General features: G+C 37.7%; 1 protein-coding gene across 7 annotated transcripts in view; it reads left to right on the top strand.

The window, feature by feature from the left end:
- The window catches only part of TBC1D1 (TBC1 domain family member 1), a 100,701-nt gene that overhangs the window by 66,094 nt on the left and 17,396 nt on the right, over positions 1-17,211 (top strand). For 6 of the 7 annotated variants that reach the window (XM_036382525.2, XM_054514713.1, XM_036382527.2 and 3 more), the window contains 4 exons: positions 378-497; positions 1,724-1,863; positions 12,551-12,736; positions 16,515-16,676. In XM_036382525.2, coding sequence (XP_036238418.1) covers positions 378-497; positions 1,724-1,863; positions 12,551-12,736; positions 16,515-16,676 — 608 coding nt within the window. The remainder of the gene's footprint in view (positions 1-377; positions 498-1,723; positions 1,864-12,550; positions 12,737-16,514; positions 16,677-17,211) is intronic. The other variant, XM_054514714.1, reaches the window with a different exon arrangement.

Genomic DNA, 17,211 nt, shown 5'->3' with positions numbered 1-17,211 from the left:
TTTCCTAACCTTTTCCTCCAAACGTAGTCAGTCGTTGAAACTCATATTTAAGAAAATGTAATAAAGTTGTCATTCCTTCTTATTAGATTAAAGGAATTTATTTGAAACATGCACTAAAAATTTTGTGATATAGCAAAGAATAATAACTTTACTGGAAGTACATTTATATACATTGGAACATTTTAGTTTGCCCAAACAGATATGTATCTCAAAGTAGGGCTTTGTTAGCAGTTTTAGTTCTGACTTTGGTTTCCTTGATATTCAGACCTTCAGGATTTAGCTGCCTTTTGTTTGAAACTTAGGAATGTGTATTATTTTTATTCTGTGGATTTATACTTCTTTGTTCTAAACTATACTTCTCCCAACTGCACTCTCAGCATCTCCTACCGTACTGCCTTAAGGAAAAAGCTTCATTCTTCCTCTTCTGTGCCAAATTTCTTAAAATTTCTGGCTCCTGTAGATGAAAATAACACCTCTGACTTTAGGAGCACAACAAGGTAGGGTTCTCTCTTAAAGCCTAGAGGTAAAACTGTATTTTCAAAGATTTCTTTGTCTGAAATATTTCAAATGCTTCTTGCACTTGCAAAACCTGATTTGTGCAATGGTTTGGTTCACCTGCGTGTATTCTGCATGTAATTGCTGTCAAAAGAATTAAGCTATCCCAGACTCTCCCATTAGGATTGCAGATTTTAGTAATTTTTGATGTTGCAATGGTTGTACAACTTCCATCTATGTATTTCTGTGATTATTCCTGACATAGGAGAGTTTCCACTTAAGATAATATATGATTCATCCTAAGCAATGTTAGTGTCCTCAAGCTGGAAGGAGAGGATGACCTGTAAAATGCTCCTGCCTGTTGCTGCCAGAGCTATCTGGATTTCATTTATCCCTTTCAGCTTCTACAAAGACTCATGTAATCATTTAGCTAATAGCTAGAATAAAGCAATGAATAGTTTAGAGTTCTAACAGATGAAAGTTATTTGTGGGATTTTTAATAGGAAGACAGCATTGTTCCTCACTAGTTCATTTTCTATTCTGAGTGAAAACCTCTGTATGGCATGTGTGGATGACATCAAAGGAGTAATATCCAAGGTTCTTGGATTTTGTTCCCAAGTTTGTTGCATATTTCAGAGGCTAACAGAAAGGTTTAAAGTTTTTCTCCCAGTCTGTGTTGGGAGGACATATATTGCATACCCAGTGCACAAAAGGTTGGAAGTTCAGTTGGTGTTTATAAAGCTCCTTAATGGGTACTGATAAAAGGCATCAGCAAGTCTTTGTGTCTCCTATGAATAATTGCTACATTTTGTGGATGGCATGTAAATAGTGTGATGGTAAAGCTGCATTATTGTGTGTGTATCTTTAATACATTCTGATTAATATACTGCTGCAAAGAAAACTGAAAATTAATTAAAACTGGAAAGAGTAGACTGTACAGAGCTGCCAGCCCCTGTCTGTGAACCCCAGTGCTGTTTGCAGCCATGTGTAAGCCTCTGCCACAAAGCAAGTTTCACCTTCCTAACACTGCGAGCTTGGCCCTGCATGTGCACAGCACACTGCACCCCCAAGGCAGTGCCCAGGTGTTCCCTAAGGCTGTGTGGCTCTTCCTGGCAGGCCAGGTGGCCTCCTCACACACTGTTCTGTGCTCTGCCCTTTCAGTTCCCTAAGGCTGTGTGGCTGCTCCAGGTGACCTCCTCACACACTGTTCTGTGCTCTGCCCTTTCAGTGACTACGAGTCCAAGCACGGCCAGCAGGCCCTGGATGCCGACAGCCCTGTGAGGACTCGAAGGCATTCCTGGAGGCAGCAGATATTCCTGAGAGTGGCCACCCCTCAGAAAGCCTGTGACTCTCCCAGCAGATATGATGGTAAAGCCTGGGTTTGCTGCTGCTTGTGAGCTTATTGGTGTATGTAGTGTGTGAAGTGTGAATCTTTGTGTCCACCAAGGGGGATCTGTTTGCCTGGTGTTCTGTTTGTACTGGCATTGCAGTTTGCCACCTGCTTTTTGGTAATGCTCAGCTCATTAGCTGTTGAGTTTTTACATTTCAGCTTCATATGTAAATTGTTCCTATTGTCTCATGTTAACTAGCCAGAGAAGAAATTATGTTTATGTGTACTATTTTAATGAGTTCTGGGGAAAAAAATGCATCACCAAGTATTGTGCTGAGGAAAAGAGGATGCTTCTATTTTATCTCTCTGTGTTGGAGTATAGAACTACAGACTAGAAAAATCTAGGTGTACCAGCAGGAATTACATATATTTTATGATCTCATTACAGTTCTGTAGTGCATACTTTGTCCTCATGTATGCTGCTCTAGTCTCTGACATTTCAACTTGAGTTGTAATTATCCACTGTTCCCATAATTATTTTGTGAAATTTTGTAGAGCTGAAGAACCACAGACTAGAGGAAAAGCACTGTGCATAAGCATGCATGTGCATCGTTTTGTGCATTCACTTTATGTAAGCCAGATAGTACAGGACATGCTGAGGCCAAGAATCCCTGAGAAAATCCTTTGGCTCACTAAACTTTTAATTTCATAGCATGAGCTTTGAAAGCTGTAACTTCTGACTTACCTCTAAGGCCATTGTATAATAAGAAAGTGTAAGGAAACAGAAAGGAACAGTATCTTATAGTAAATGTAGTAAAAAGTAACCATCTTAATGTCACTGAGATGTTTTTCTTTCATCTTAAAGTGAGATCTTGATTAACTGGAGTAGGCACGTAACAGAAGTGTTTCTATCGTTAATGCACTGCTTGCAATGTAATTTGACTGACAGTGAGATAAGCTGCATATATGGGCACAGATGCCTCTCAAATTCAGTGTACTTCAATGTGAAGTGATTTCAGGAGCATGTTGTGTGAACATAGATGTGATATGCTCTGTTGTACTTAAAGGCATGTTATATGAAACTTCTATTTTTACAAGTGTGATGTCTCTCTTTGTGACTGGAAATAGTCTTACTTGTTTTTGAAAGCCACAAAACCTTCCCCTATTAAATAGGAAAATAAAATCCACCTAAATTGCCTACCCAAGCATTTCCTCTGAGACATAATAGCTGCAAGATACAATCTTAACAACCTACAGCTGGGTAAGCAGAATAGTTTGGGAAACAAGTGCAGCCAAAATGGAAAACAGGATGTGCTATTAATAGGAGCAGCAATTTAAAATATTTGGCCTTTTTTCTTCATTCATTTTCTTTTTTGTTTCACTGTACATACTCAGTTTATGAACAGAAGAAAACTCAGTGTCAGTGTTTGGTTTTTTTAAATTATTTAAAGCAAATACTGGGTTTTTCTATTGGGACTTTTATGCATCTCCTGGAACATTTCTGGCAGTGAAGAATACTCACTTGTTATCCAGTCTCTGTAGCTTAAAGAGAGCTGCTGTACAGCTGGTCCTACATTGGACTCACCACCACAGTTAACTAAGAAACCCCTCTAGTTCCAAAGTAAAAATAACTACCTGTCATTCATTATCTTGTTTTTCTTTCATATTTTGTCTTTTTTAAGTCTTTCTAGTCTTTTCAGTTCTTAAGAGTTTTAGTCTTTTAAGACTTTTTTTTAAGTCTTTATAGTCTTTTAGTCTTTTAATAAGTCTTTTTAGACTTATTTTCTTTAATTTCTACAAACAGCTGATATATCACCAAAAGATCCATTTCAGCCAAACTGGACAGAGGGCAAAGAAGGTTTTAAAGATAACATACTTTGTCATGTTCTGCAAAAGTAAGCATGAAGGGAGGGAAATAGGGGAACATCTGTGATTTATGGGTTTCCCTTTATAGACACAGACTCCACTGACGAGTTTCTTCCTTGAGGTGCCATGGTCAACACCCTGCTACAGAGTAATCTGCAGGAGAGGAGTAAGGAAAGAATCTGGCAAAGGGGATGTGTTTAAAAGCTAGTAAGCCTCTCAGCCAAGAGACCCAGATCTCTGTATCTCAGAGATGATACAGTTTTTCAAGTTTAACCTAGGCTGCCTTACTAAACTTTGTGTTAAATGTGAAATCCACCAGTGTGCCTGAACTGTGCATTGCTTTGACCACATGTGGGCAGGCGTTGTCAACAAAATGAAATTGCTCTGTGTCTGTAATTTCTCTGGGTTGTAATGAGTAAATTGCACATAAGAATGTGTAAGTTGTCACAAGAACTAGAGACAGCTTTAAGCTTTATATTCACAGAAAAACCTAGTCTCTGACATTTGTGGTTTTGTTTGTATAGACAGGTGGTGAGCTGAATCTCTAAGTGCATCATGTTCGTTGCAGCTCTCTGTGTGGTTAACACAGCACGATATGAAGGTGTACTTACTAAAAGTTAAAAAAAAAGAAACCCCAGAGAACTGGTACATAGCTTTTGCTGAAATTTTGGTCTTACACTTTCGAGGTACTGAACTTGATAAAAGTCTCATATCCTGAGTTTCCACTTGAAACTTGAACAGCTTAAATAGCACTGAGTCCCACTGCCTTGCACTTCTGAATTCTTTAATTCTTTAGGAAGTGCTCCTAAATAGTTTGAGCTAAAACTTCATCTTCTGTAGCTCAGGTGGAACAAAATGGTTGCTGGCTGTGCTTTGGGGGTTGCATCACAAATTACCAGGCAGAGAGCACAGTTTGTTTTGCAGTCACCATGATTTTAAAGGAAGGATTTACTATACATGAAGGAGAGTATTCTGTCCTAAATCAGTAGAAGAAAAATGCTGCAGATAGATATGCTACAAAGATGGGGTTTTTTGCCAGTTGAGATTCCTGCCTTGCCTGATGATTGGACTAAAGTAGCCATGCTAAACGAGGTAAGCACTCTGAGACAATACAAAGCCTTATAGAGAAACCATTACTTTTGGTTGTTGTGGGAGAACAAAGCCCCACATACACACCCTTTTCCAGCCACTTCCTGCTTGTTGGTGCTGCCACTTTCCCCTTCCCATAGTATTTTTCCCTGCTTCTGTACATAACTTTACAATTAAGCACATCAGAGAACTATTGTCACTATAGGACACGAAAGAACACAAGCTCACACTGCTGTTCTCAAGGTGAAGAAAAAAGGGCAGTTTATTTTCTGACTCTAACATTTACAGTTTTCTAAAAGTGACAGCGGATTGGAGGGTGACAGTGACACCTCTCCAATGACACTGGTCAAACCAACAGTCTCTCAACTCTCTCTTCTTCTATAAAAGAATGCAAAACAATGAGTTATTTACAGAAAGTGTGTGAGAAAGTTCACTATAAGAATGTCAACATCAGAAAGCTTAGAAAATCTTAAAAAACCAAGGTGACAAACTATTATGCAATCAGGCTGCCTGACTGGCGAGCCTGAAGATGAAGCTGATGTCCAGTTTGAAGACCTAAAAAAGATTTTCTACATGGGTGAAAAGATTTTTAGGACTTCTAATACTTCACAGCTGGTAGCTGGAGGATGAAGTGCTGACTGATGCCAGTTCCACTGTAGCAAGCTGCAGTTCAAATGCTCCAACCTCAGCTCCTGCTGTTAGCAGCTTCCCCTGAACAGTTGTGATCCTTCGAGTGCTGTGGAGCACCAGGGGGCAGCGTTCTCTCACTGGCACCTTCTGACACAGTGTCTCATCCTCGGAATTCTGCTTCTGTTGTTTATTTGTGGGAGTGTAATGAGTGTTGAATCCTGCAAAGTGGAGAGATGGAAAAAGGGAAGCAGAATCTCCTTACCAAATGGATCACACTTTGATCTGTTTCAATACTACATTTATTTTGAAAGGATTTTTTTTTATTCTTTTTCTAAAGCTCTGTCTCTCCTACTCATGGTCTTAAACATTCTATGTAATAAATGTGTTCCTAAATTATTTGATTTTTACCTTTTTACCTCCCACCCTACTTGCAAGCAGATGTTTCTACTTCTGTAGCATCACTCAAGAGCCACATTTTTTTGGCTATGCAAGTGGTCCAGGACTCTTTAGTTCTCTGTTCACCCTTAAAAAGGTGAAGAGAGCAACAACTCAGTAATCATTTTAAACCAGATGAGGTATGAACACACTCAAAGGCCCTAATTTTCAGTTGGGTCAGTTTTCTGGTCCCACTCACAGTATTACACAAGCAATAGAGCAGGCAGGGACAGGTGTCTGGAAGGTGAGGGTAGGTGCCCTTACTCTGCTCAGGAGCAGGACATCCTTAAATCTGTGTAGACTTCACTTTGCACTGCAGTGCAGCAAGGTATTAACTTACATGTATTCAGCATCTACAAATCTCTGTGCAGTGGACAGTTTTAACTACTGTTTTCACATATTGACTGTTCAGAATTGGTCATAGTAGGAGAACAGTTTTGCAGATTGTCAGAAACTCCCAGCACAGTCAAGTCAATTGCTGGATTTAAGGGAGATGTGAATAGTTTTTGAAGGAAATAGTGGGAAAGTAGTGGTGCTTGTTGGAGCTTTCTTGGTGAGGGAGGTGTGTTGGAAGTAGACAAGAAGATTTTTGTAACAGCTATGTCAGTTTTAGGTTGGAGAATGGGTGATTTGTTTTAATGTGAGCAATGTGTAATGAAGTTACCTGTTGAATAGTGAAAGAAGTTGAAATTCAGAGCAATGAGATGCTTGTACCACTTAGCAGTAGTCAGCAAATAAATTCAGATAAAAAATTAACTACATTTCATTTTAGACCTTGAGTTGCAGAAAAAAATGGTATAGAAAGCACAAGTATTTCTGTACAGGAAAATGAACTTGATTCATTAATTAAAATTAATTTGGTTTCAGCCTCTGTCAGATAGAGGTGTCAATCTGTTAAATCCTATATGCTGAAGAAAAGTTTGAATTTGAAGAACTGTTATTCTTTAAACCAGCTGTAGTTAACACCTACCTATCTATCTATGTGTTTTGTGGTGTGGGCTGTATCTCTTCATTATTTAAGCAAATTTTTAAAAATCATTCTGTAGTAGCATTGCAAATACTATAAGCTGTTGCTTTAGCATTCTGCGCTTAAGAGTGTTATGGGGTGTGAACTATTTGTAATGCGTTTGCCAATACTGTTTTAGCAGCACAGTTGTTATTATTAATTAAAACCAGTTGGTTATAATTGATTACTCAGTTCTGCTCCTCTCAGAGCAAATATGTGCTCGATCTTGATTTGCAGCACAGAAGTTTGGCTACAGCCAGTAAGTACATGATTCATGTTTGGTGGCTTCTGTGCCTGTTGAAATATCAGGGCATTCCTTTCTCAGGGATTGATAATATTAGCAAATGAGATTAATTTGGAGGTAGTGAGTACTTTTTAAAGTCTTGGCTTTAAAAGAGGAGCAAAGTCCAAAGGATCTTTCAGAGCTGATTTTAATCATCACTGTTGAAATACAGTTTTTCAAGAATTCCTCATTCAGCCATTGCTTTAAGTTGTATGTCAGATTAGAAGAGCTTGTTGCTTCTTGTGATTCTGTATCTGAAGCTTTCTGATTACAGAAGGCTCCTGGTCATTTTACCACATCTGGTTATGAAGTTAAATATTGCCAACAACTGTGTAAAATAATAGGAATATTATGTTTGTGTAATATAATAGGAATGGAAAATCTGAAAAGAACTAAGGATGTTGTTGATGTCTTTTCTTTTGGCAATTGAACCTTAAATGACTTTGAAATTCTCATTTGTTTGCCAAGCTAAATTTTGTAAAGTTTAAAATGCAACAAAGAAAAATAACATAACGTAGTAAATAAAAGGCTTAATGGATTCTTCTTTCCAGATTCTCACCATATGTTGTCTGACTTTTTAACCCCAGAGAGTGGATGTGACTGGTAAACACTGCATGTAGAGAGCCATATGTAAACAGTTCTGTAGTGAGGTTGGTGGTATTGCATTATTATTGAGCCTCCTCCCTATCAGCCCTTCCTTTCTACTTGAAGCGTTGGAGTTTCTAATCAAAGATGAATCTTGTCTTGGTTTTGACAGTTGAGCTTGGTTAGACTAAGTGATTCTGAAAGAATGTTTTTTTAAATTTAGGCTTTTAGGTTGGTTTGTCACTTAAACCTTGCTTAATACTAAGGTGGATTGATTAGGAAAATATTTGATAAACTAATTTTTTCTTAGTGATTTACAAATGAAATATCCCTGTTCATATAATTTCTGATCAAATATTGTCTGTTTCAATTACTACTGAGGTCATTCACCATCTTTCCATGTACAGACTTTCTTTAGTGTAGGCTCTGGTAGTAATATGTCATGATACTTCCTTCTTAATCTTTTGTTCTTTGTGTCATCTTTCCATTTAAGAGTTTTGTGTAATGTGTTTGTTGAACCTTTTGGAGCGCAGGGATACTCTTCACTTTAGGGTTGAAGCACTGCCATGTGAAGTGAACAGCTGAATATAAATAAATAGTTGAGCTATACAAATTCCATCTCAGTCCACTGTTCCTACTGGCCTTGTCCTTTGTTGGGTATTGTAAGTAGTGGAAGCATAAGAAGAATGCTTTTGAGGTATGTATGGATGTGCTAGAATATTTGAGCAACATTTCCATCTGGTTCATGAGAACTGTCATCTGAAATTCAGTATCTTGTAGAAGTTCTCACAAGACCAGGAAAGATGATGGTTTTCCCAGTGAAGTGCAGTTTCTCAGGGAATCCTTGGGTTTGACCCACAGACTTGTAAAATTCCATTGTGCAGAAGAACAGTTCTGAAGTGTAGTCCAAGTATGAACCTCAAATGGAGAATTACCATAAAATTACCATTGATCAAATAGACTAATAGTTATCAAGTCACCTTGCCAAATCCTGAACCTTAGAGAGCAGAAGTGCTATGGGCTTGTAGGAGTAGTTTGTATGGAGGTAGAATTTTATGTGGAAGCAAGGAAGCAATGTATTTGTAAGGGGTTAGGGTCGGGTCAAACGTGGAATAGGAGTCAACAAAAGCTGACTAAGTTGGCAAATGAACAGGGAAGCAGTCTTTCAGTGTGTGCTGAAGCATTCAGTTCCTGCTTAAGTGCACCTCCTAATCTCATAAAAGTTCTGAAGGGTGCACATTGCTTGGATGTTAACACATGGCAGTTTGGCTCAGTGGAATGTGAGCTCCCAGTTAGATGCAGTTGACTTGCTGTTCTGTTTATCTTTGCTTTCTCTGCTACCCTCCAGATCCACAACATAATACTCAGTTCCTTGTCACAGTATTTCTGCTCTTGTCTGTTCTGCATCTGGAAGCTGGGTGGTATGTCTCTCTATCACCTTGTATGTTCAGGGATGTGGGTTAGTGCTGACTTACCAAATGTCTGGTTTTTATTTTGCTTTGAGGGATTACCTTCACCTTCCACCTTCTTCCCTCTCTTATCAGCCAAACAGCTGATTCAACTCTGCAGACTTCTGACAGGCCCCCTGAGCAGTTAAACAGGTTCATTTTGCTTTCTGTAAATCTTGCCAGCGTGCGGACAGGGAGAAAGGCAGCTTTGAATGTCTTGCATTTTATCGGAGTAGACTTTAGACTTTCTGTTAAATGTCCACAAGTGATAAGAAGCAAAAGAAAAACTAGAAAAGGAGCTGCTGCTTGGAAGGCAAAATCAATCCTAGGATTCTTCACAGAAGCATTAGAGGTAGAGTTGATAATCATAATTGTTTAGCTTATAGAATTTTGTAGCCTTTTGGCTGTCTTTTATAGCCTTAAGCATTATTTCTTTTAATGAATTCTGATTTTATCAGATTAGTCAGCACCAAATGGGAAATTTTCAGCCTAAATGGAAGCAGGACTGTGGTCTTCAGTAATTCATGCTTTGCAGCAGTTCAGGTGTTGCCACGGTTTGACCACTGGCAAACGACAAGTGAGTTATATCTCTGATAAACTTGTGAATTTGGTACTTGAAGACCAATCCCTGAAATTTGTCCTGAGGAAGTGGGATGTGTACATTAAAGACAGGAAGATTCTAGATGTTGAATGTGTTTTTTCTTGCTTTAGGAATGCAATGTGTTTAATTAGTTTCCTTGCATGTGTTTTGCCAGCCTGGGTTTTTTTGGTTTAGGGTTTTTTAGCAAGTAAGTAGCCATAAACTTTATCTGGACATAGTCTGTTTTCTAACATATTAGTGCGTATATGCAAACATAAAATCAGAATACACATCTGATGCTAAAAGAGATACATAAACCACTGGGAGGATGTGTAGAAGAGACTTGCTTCACCAAGATGTGCCTGCATTCCATATTGGCTGCTTTGAGAATGGAACATGAATGTAAGATGTGAATAGACCACAGACACTGTACAGTAAGATAAGGGGTTTCCTATCTAGATCAGTTTTACTTTTTTGCCTTGGTGTATGGTGAGCACTTCTGTTGATTCCTCTCTCTTATGGTGTCATTATTGTATGCAGCCTTAGAGGAAATTAACAACTTCCCTTGAAGATTGTCTTTTTATTTCTTTATTATTTTATTCCAAAAAAGTAAGTGAATTCTACCAGCATTATCCTTAAGAGCATTTCCCTTTAAATATTTCTTAATATGCACTAAGAAAAATTGGGATCAAAGCTACTACATTTAGAAATTTTGCATAAAAATGTACAGAACATTGTTGACAGTATAGCATGTGCATCAAAACCTACAATTGCATCAAAACCAGCATTCAAATAAGAATAATTTTACTTTCATGGTCAGTACAAGTTGAAAGTTACTGAGTGTGTGTATCTTCTCTGTGTGCTGGCATTTGCCTGTAGCTCTTTCATAATTGCAGATCTTAGCCCATTAAAGTCTTTCCATTTACCTGTAAAGAAAAAAGGTTAATGTTTCCCAGTTTCTTTTAATGAATATAATAGTCTATTCATTCTATTGATAGTTTTCATAACCAGCTGTATTTCTGAGTGCATCTGTCAGTTTTCCTATTTTCTTTGCAAAAATGGTGATTGCCATTAAAGTGTCAAATATTTGACCTTTGCCTAATTCTCATTCCCATGATGTTCATTGTTCTTTGAAATGCTGTAGATATCGTATGTGTGGGTATCCACATCTAGACCCAGAGTGCAAGATTGTAAAGGTTTAAATTGTTCTGCTAGCTGAAAATGTTGCACTCTTTTTTATATGTGTATTTTAGACCCAGACTTTGTGGTGGCAAGGAAATAAATGTTGCATAAGGAAACGGGTGGTATTCGGAGCCACTCTACTTCTGTCTGACTCTTTGAGAGGACAAGACTGACAGTGGCAAGACTTAGAAAAGCAGAAGTGAGCAGCTGTGAACATTTCCATTCTTAGTCATTTGAGCTCATTTGTGCAAGTGCCTTAGAACAAACAAGGAAAGAATAGCTGCATATGAGCTGCATGAGTCAAAACAGAGTGACAGTCTGGGCAAGACCTAAAGGGGGGAAAACCTTCCTATTGTGTTAGTTTTGAAGAGATGAGATGATGTGTGTGTTTAATTCAAAATCTTTACCACCATGCTAGGCAGTGATAAAGACGTGGAGCACGGAGCTGCCATCAGAATAATTGCTTCAGGAATGCTCCTTCTGCAGGAGCTGTTTGCAGTAGCACACAGACGTGTACTTGTCCGTGGCTGGCGAGGCTGTGAATGGATTTTGTGGCACTAACTTTAAAGCACTGTCTTGCATGTATAGCTCAGCGAGCCATTTCATAGCCATTCTGGTTGGGTGAAGAAGTGCTGTTGCTATGGCCTTCTGTTTGAGATTTGTTATGAAGAGATAGGTTGTTTTGACCATTCATTTTAAAGTTGGTGAGTAGAGTAATTTTTCTCCTAGATACAAATTGTGTCAAAGACTACTGAGGCTCCAGAGAAGCTGTATAGAACTATAAAATTAAGTGATACTGCAGCAGGTATTAAGAAAGTATAACAGCTTGTGCTTCTTACATTGATTACTTATGTAAAACAATGTTATATACCCTTTTCCTAAAAATAAATGATTTTTCAATTTGCCTGAGATTTATTTAATGTTCACTTTCTTTTGTTTTCAGTCTTAGAATTGCTTTGCATGCTTGACAAAATAATATATTTTGTGGTAGGCCATCTGAAGCCAAAAGAAAAGTGCAGAAGATTATGATATGGTTAATGAAATGAGAAGTGAAAACAAGCATGTCTTAAGTGCCTGTCTCTCTTTCCACCTATTTACTTTAAGAACTGGTAATCATCCCATTGTATGGCCTTAGGCGGTGGTGTGTTTGTGCAGCTAAGGGTGTGTGTTTTCTTTGTTAAACATGCTTTAGAGATTATTCTTCAAATTATGTGGGTGTTATATTTGATTTTATCTGCTATTTGAGTCATGCCACGTTTCAGCTGTAGGTTATGTTTTTGTAATTTCTCAAACTTGCCTTTTCCTTTTAGTTCTCTGCAGGTAAAGTTCTAATTAGCGAGATGTGATCTTGGCGTGTGGTACAATGTTTTTACCAGGTTATAGAAAAAAAAATTCTAGGCTTTAGCCTGTATGATTCTTATTCTTAAGCAGCTTTTAAGTCTGTTTGAAGCTGTCATTTGGGAAACCTTGCTTGGTATTGCTACCTCTTATCTATCTATCTAGATATAGATGGATACATGAGTTAGTGTGTGTATCTATAGATGTATCTGTATATGTGCAAACTGTCCATTCACCTGTTCAAGACATCCAAGTAGTTAACAACAGCTTCTCTTTTTCAAAGATTACTGTGAATTGGGAGATCTCCCACCCAGATCCCCATTGGAACCAGTGTGTGAGGATGGCCCCTTTGGACCGGTGAAAGAAGAAAGGAAGAGGACACCCCATGAGCTTCGGGAGCTGTGGAAGAAAGCCATTATTCAGCAGATACTGCTCCTCAGAATGGAGAAAGAAAACCAGAAGTTACAAGGTTGGTGAAGTTCTTGAGTACTACACCCTACTGCAATACAAATTCACCTTTCAGTTTTCTCTGTGGCCTTGGTAGTGGACTGCACCAAGCCTTAATGAAACATTCTAGGAACCCACAGGTAAATCAGATTAGCAATATCTCCCTCAGCACTCATTAGTGTAGGTCACAATGTATGATAATTTTTTATTGCTTCACTGACCGCACTTCACCTTTTATTTGTTTACTTGATCTGAAGGGACACTCTCTTTACCATGGCTGGGGTTTTTTAGGCTGGTGTCTAGAAGCCCTCACAAAGAATTCAACATGATCAGTATCATGAACTGAATTCTTTTCTACATTCCCATCCACAGGTCCTTGTCTAAGTATTGGTCATTGCAACATTGTGTTTAGCTAGTCTTGAGGTTCAAAGGAAGAAGTTCTTAAAGAGGCTGTTGTGGACATGAAACTATGGATTCCTGCAGTAGTACCCATACTGTGCAGGCAAGGTTTCTGCAGTGGTAATGACTTAGATCAGTTCAAAGGGACTTAAGAAACTGTAATTTTCAGTTGTTCTTAACCACAATTTTTCTGTGAATGACTTAGCTGCAACAAATCCATTTTGGTGGCAGTTTTTACACTTAAAGAACAGGTGTATGCAGAATCACAAGTGATTGCCTTTGAGAGCTGCTCCTTTGAAAATATGAATGATGAGGACAGAAATTTATCTGGGTGATTTTAGATGTTCAGGAAGGGAGTAGGCACCTGATCCTTCAAAAGGGGCAGCACCTGGCATAAAAATGGCAATATTACTTTTTCTTTCTCAACTTGAGAAGGACAGACTTCCAAGAAGTGTCTAGAAAGAGGGCCCAGCTGTATGAAAAGTTCAGTACACCAAACATGAAATCCTTCTTTAAACTCAGGCTAAGACACATGGCTGGAAAGACAGAACACCTCTTGGATATTGGATATGGGCTGCCAAAGCACTCAACCCACCTTTAGGCTGTTTGGTCCTAGCAGTGTAGCTCTCCTGTTTCAACCCTATTTGAAGAACACCTGACACCTAAGTTTCCTAAGAACCCCACAGGTGGCAAACATGTTCCCAGCAATGTACTAGCTAATCCAGTAAAATAAAATATGGCAATGGATACTGGATATACAGCGTCCTTGGCCAGAGGCTGAAGCCATCTGGAGAAGAGGTGCTAAGAGAAATTATTTATACAATCTCTTCAAGCTTAGAACTGTGCTGTTGTAAATGAGCTTCTGTAACTTTTTTATGGTATTTGGAAATAAATTTTCTCTGTTTTGTGTATTTATACTCCTGATTTTTAAAATATCTCTTGTATTCAAATTATCTGAATTTACAGCCTGCAGTCAAATTTTTGGCAAGTGCAGGTCATTAATATCCATACACATTTTCGCAAGTTTAACTGGATGCTCCAATTTTGTCTGCCCAAAACAAAAAATTGGAAAACCGTCACACATGCGTTAAGATGAACGTGTCTGAAAAGCCAGTTAATGAATGAATGAGGTTGGCAGAACTGAAGGCCCAGCTGTGCTGTGTGCCCTGTGGGGTGAGGAAGGTGTCCTAGGTAGCTGCTGCATGAAGAGCTCAGATGGTGAGACAATAGTTAGAAACAGCAGAGGACTGTGCTGCAGTGAGCACAGTATCTTTACTAGTAGTGCTTATGTGTGATATTGGGAATTGGGTAGTGTCAGTATCTAAATAAGCTTGTTGATAAAGGCATATTCTCACCTCAGCCCTCACAAGTCACATTTTTGCACATAGCATAAGAAGACAGAATAAAGCAGGAGAGTCTGAAAAGTTGCCAAGAACCAGAAAACATTTATTTGCAGAAGATGAAACATTAAAAGATTTCTAAAGATTTTTTTCCCTATAACCTGAAATTTAAATGCGTTTTTTTGTTATATTCATACAATACCATCTGTGTTTTAAGGTTTTTAATATTCTGATTTATAAATGTGTTGGTTTTTACCTGACAAAAATATGAAGAAGTTGACAAATAGTTTCGAAAGACTGAATTACTTTCAGTGTGAACACATGGCTATAATAAAACTGAGTGGATGCATTTCATGTATTTGTAGTTAATTACTGAATTAAAAATTAAATATCCTGAGTCCAAATCTTGCAAACACTTAGGTAACCTCACAAATCACATGAATAACCTCATTGAGTGAAGTCATTCACGTGTGAAAGCAACTACAGGATAAGCAGGTACCCTTCCCAGATATAAACAGTTCTTTTCTTTTCAGTTTTCAAAATCATAGATGCTTGTGTAATCAGTGGGAGTACAGGACCAGATAACCCTTTGTGACTTTAGAATTCAATTATCTAAAAAACCTGAATTGCAGATACAGATCTCAGAACAAGTTAAGTTTAGTGTGTTGATAGTGAGTTTAGTGTCGTTTGCAATGTAAATGTCAGGCAATCTTTAAGTGTTTACTAAATTTATATAAAGGAGTTGAAAATACAAATAATGGAGAGTTAAATTATCAAAAGATAATATAACATTTTAACATAGATTGTCTCAAGACTGAAATGAATAGGAGTGATTCTATTAATTCATACTGTGAAGTCCTCAAAAGTAGCAGCAGGCTTATGATATATGGCAGAATGTCCTCAAAATAAGAGTATCTTGTTACCATTACAGTAATGCATCATCACAACAAAGAAGTACTGTAAATACATCAAGACAAATTAATTAAAAAAGTGACCATTAAAATGGTCACTTCATGATACACTATTTCATAAACATAGTTTCAAATCATGTTATTTGTAAGAGAACTACCTTTTAATTTTTGTTTAATCCTATAGAAAGAGCCTTTCCAGACTTTTACGTATTTTGAACTTTTGCTCTGCTTCATTTTTTGTAAGTAGAGAGCTGCTTATGTCCTGGAACTAGGTGCATTGAGTACTCAGCCACATTACAGCCTAGTTAAAAATTTGAAACCTGTTTTGTTAATTTCTCCATAAATTTCCCACTGTTTGTCTCTCCTCAGTGCTGTCTTGTAACTCATCTTGGTCTCCTTATAGCATTTTCTTTCATCATTTCATCCTTTTAGAAATAGATGACTGACATATCTGTATCTCATATGAACTACACCTTTTTTTCTCCTCTCTATTTTTTTGGTTTTATTACCTGCACAGATCCATCCACTGTCACAAAACATGCTTTATTATTTAGTTTACATGATTAATATTATAAAATCCTGTTTTCCAGGCACATGATAGTACTAAAATGCCCCCACAGGAAAAAAACGTGAAAACTTTACCAAGACTCCCTTTGAAATTCTCGCTCTCCTTCTAAACTTTGGAATTACACTCTGCTACAGAATCATTTTCATTTCTGCCATGCTTTTTTGATGCTTTCCCAGCTATTTTTTTTACTTAGTTACTACTATTACGGGCTGTATGCATAACAAATAGATGACTGAATTGGATTTATGTTTTCATTTGCTGAAAGTCTTCTGCACTGAAGAGCTGGGAAAATGAAAATTCCTGTTTTGAAAATCATATGTTTATTTCATTAGTCATCATCTCTCATGATTCTTCATATTTAGGAGTTGATTAGAAGTAGGGAATTCAATTTAACTGGCCAAACACAATTTATATTGCACATAATATGTTTCAAAAACCAAACAAACTGATCCAACCCCAGAATCATGGAATTATAGATATTAAATGTTTCAAGTAGTAGCACAAGACAGTTGTAAGTTAAATGAATCCATTTTACAAATAGTAAACAATATTAACTGCTACATTCATTATATCACTTTTTAGCATCTGAAAACAATTTGCAGAACAGACGCCTGAAACTTGACTATGAAGAAATCACACCATGCTTAAAAGATGTAACTTTGATTTGGGAAAAAATGTTGAGTACACCTGGAAGGTCAAAGATTAAATTTGATGTGGAAAAAATACACTCTGCTGTTGGACAAGGTAAACTGTTTTTTGAGTTGTTGAAATGCATGTAAATTGTATCTGAATAGAGTGGCCACTTAACCACTCCTTATAACCATATTCTCTCTAGTGCTGTTCCTCAGGCTGCTGACTAAACAAGTAAAAAGTTTTGGTACCATCATGGTTATGCAAATGCAAGTACCAGGCCCTTTCAGTGGTTGCTGCAGTTGTATCACTGGAGCTACAACATACATTTTTGAATAACATCTGCCCTTATACTACCTCAATACATTACAGTTTTTGCAATCTAATTTTATAAATTAAAAGTTACAATTAAAGAAAAAAAAGCCTGGATAATGCCAATAAATGACTGTGTGAATAACTGAAGAAGCCCTCTGCACTGTTTTCTGGAAATTCTCTATTCCAGGCTGTGTACTATGTCTGTGCACAAACAGTAGACATAGTATCTCTGCAGAACTGTCTTTTCTCTGAGGTCAGGAACTTTCTCTGAGTTCAGGAACTTTGTCCTTGCAAGCACCACTTACAGTCTTCCTCACAATTGCAGGGCTCACCA

Source organism: Molothrus ater, chromosome 4 (genome assembly GCF_012460135.2).
Source record: "Molothrus ater isolate BHLD 08-10-18 breed brown headed cowbird chromosome 4, BPBGC_Mater_1.1, whole genome shotgun sequence".
Lineage (NCBI taxonomy): Eukaryota > Metazoa > Chordata > Aves > Passeriformes > Icteridae > Molothrus > Molothrus ater.
Note: the sequence above shows the minus strand (reverse complement) of the source record. Positions and strands in the feature narration are given on the sequence as shown.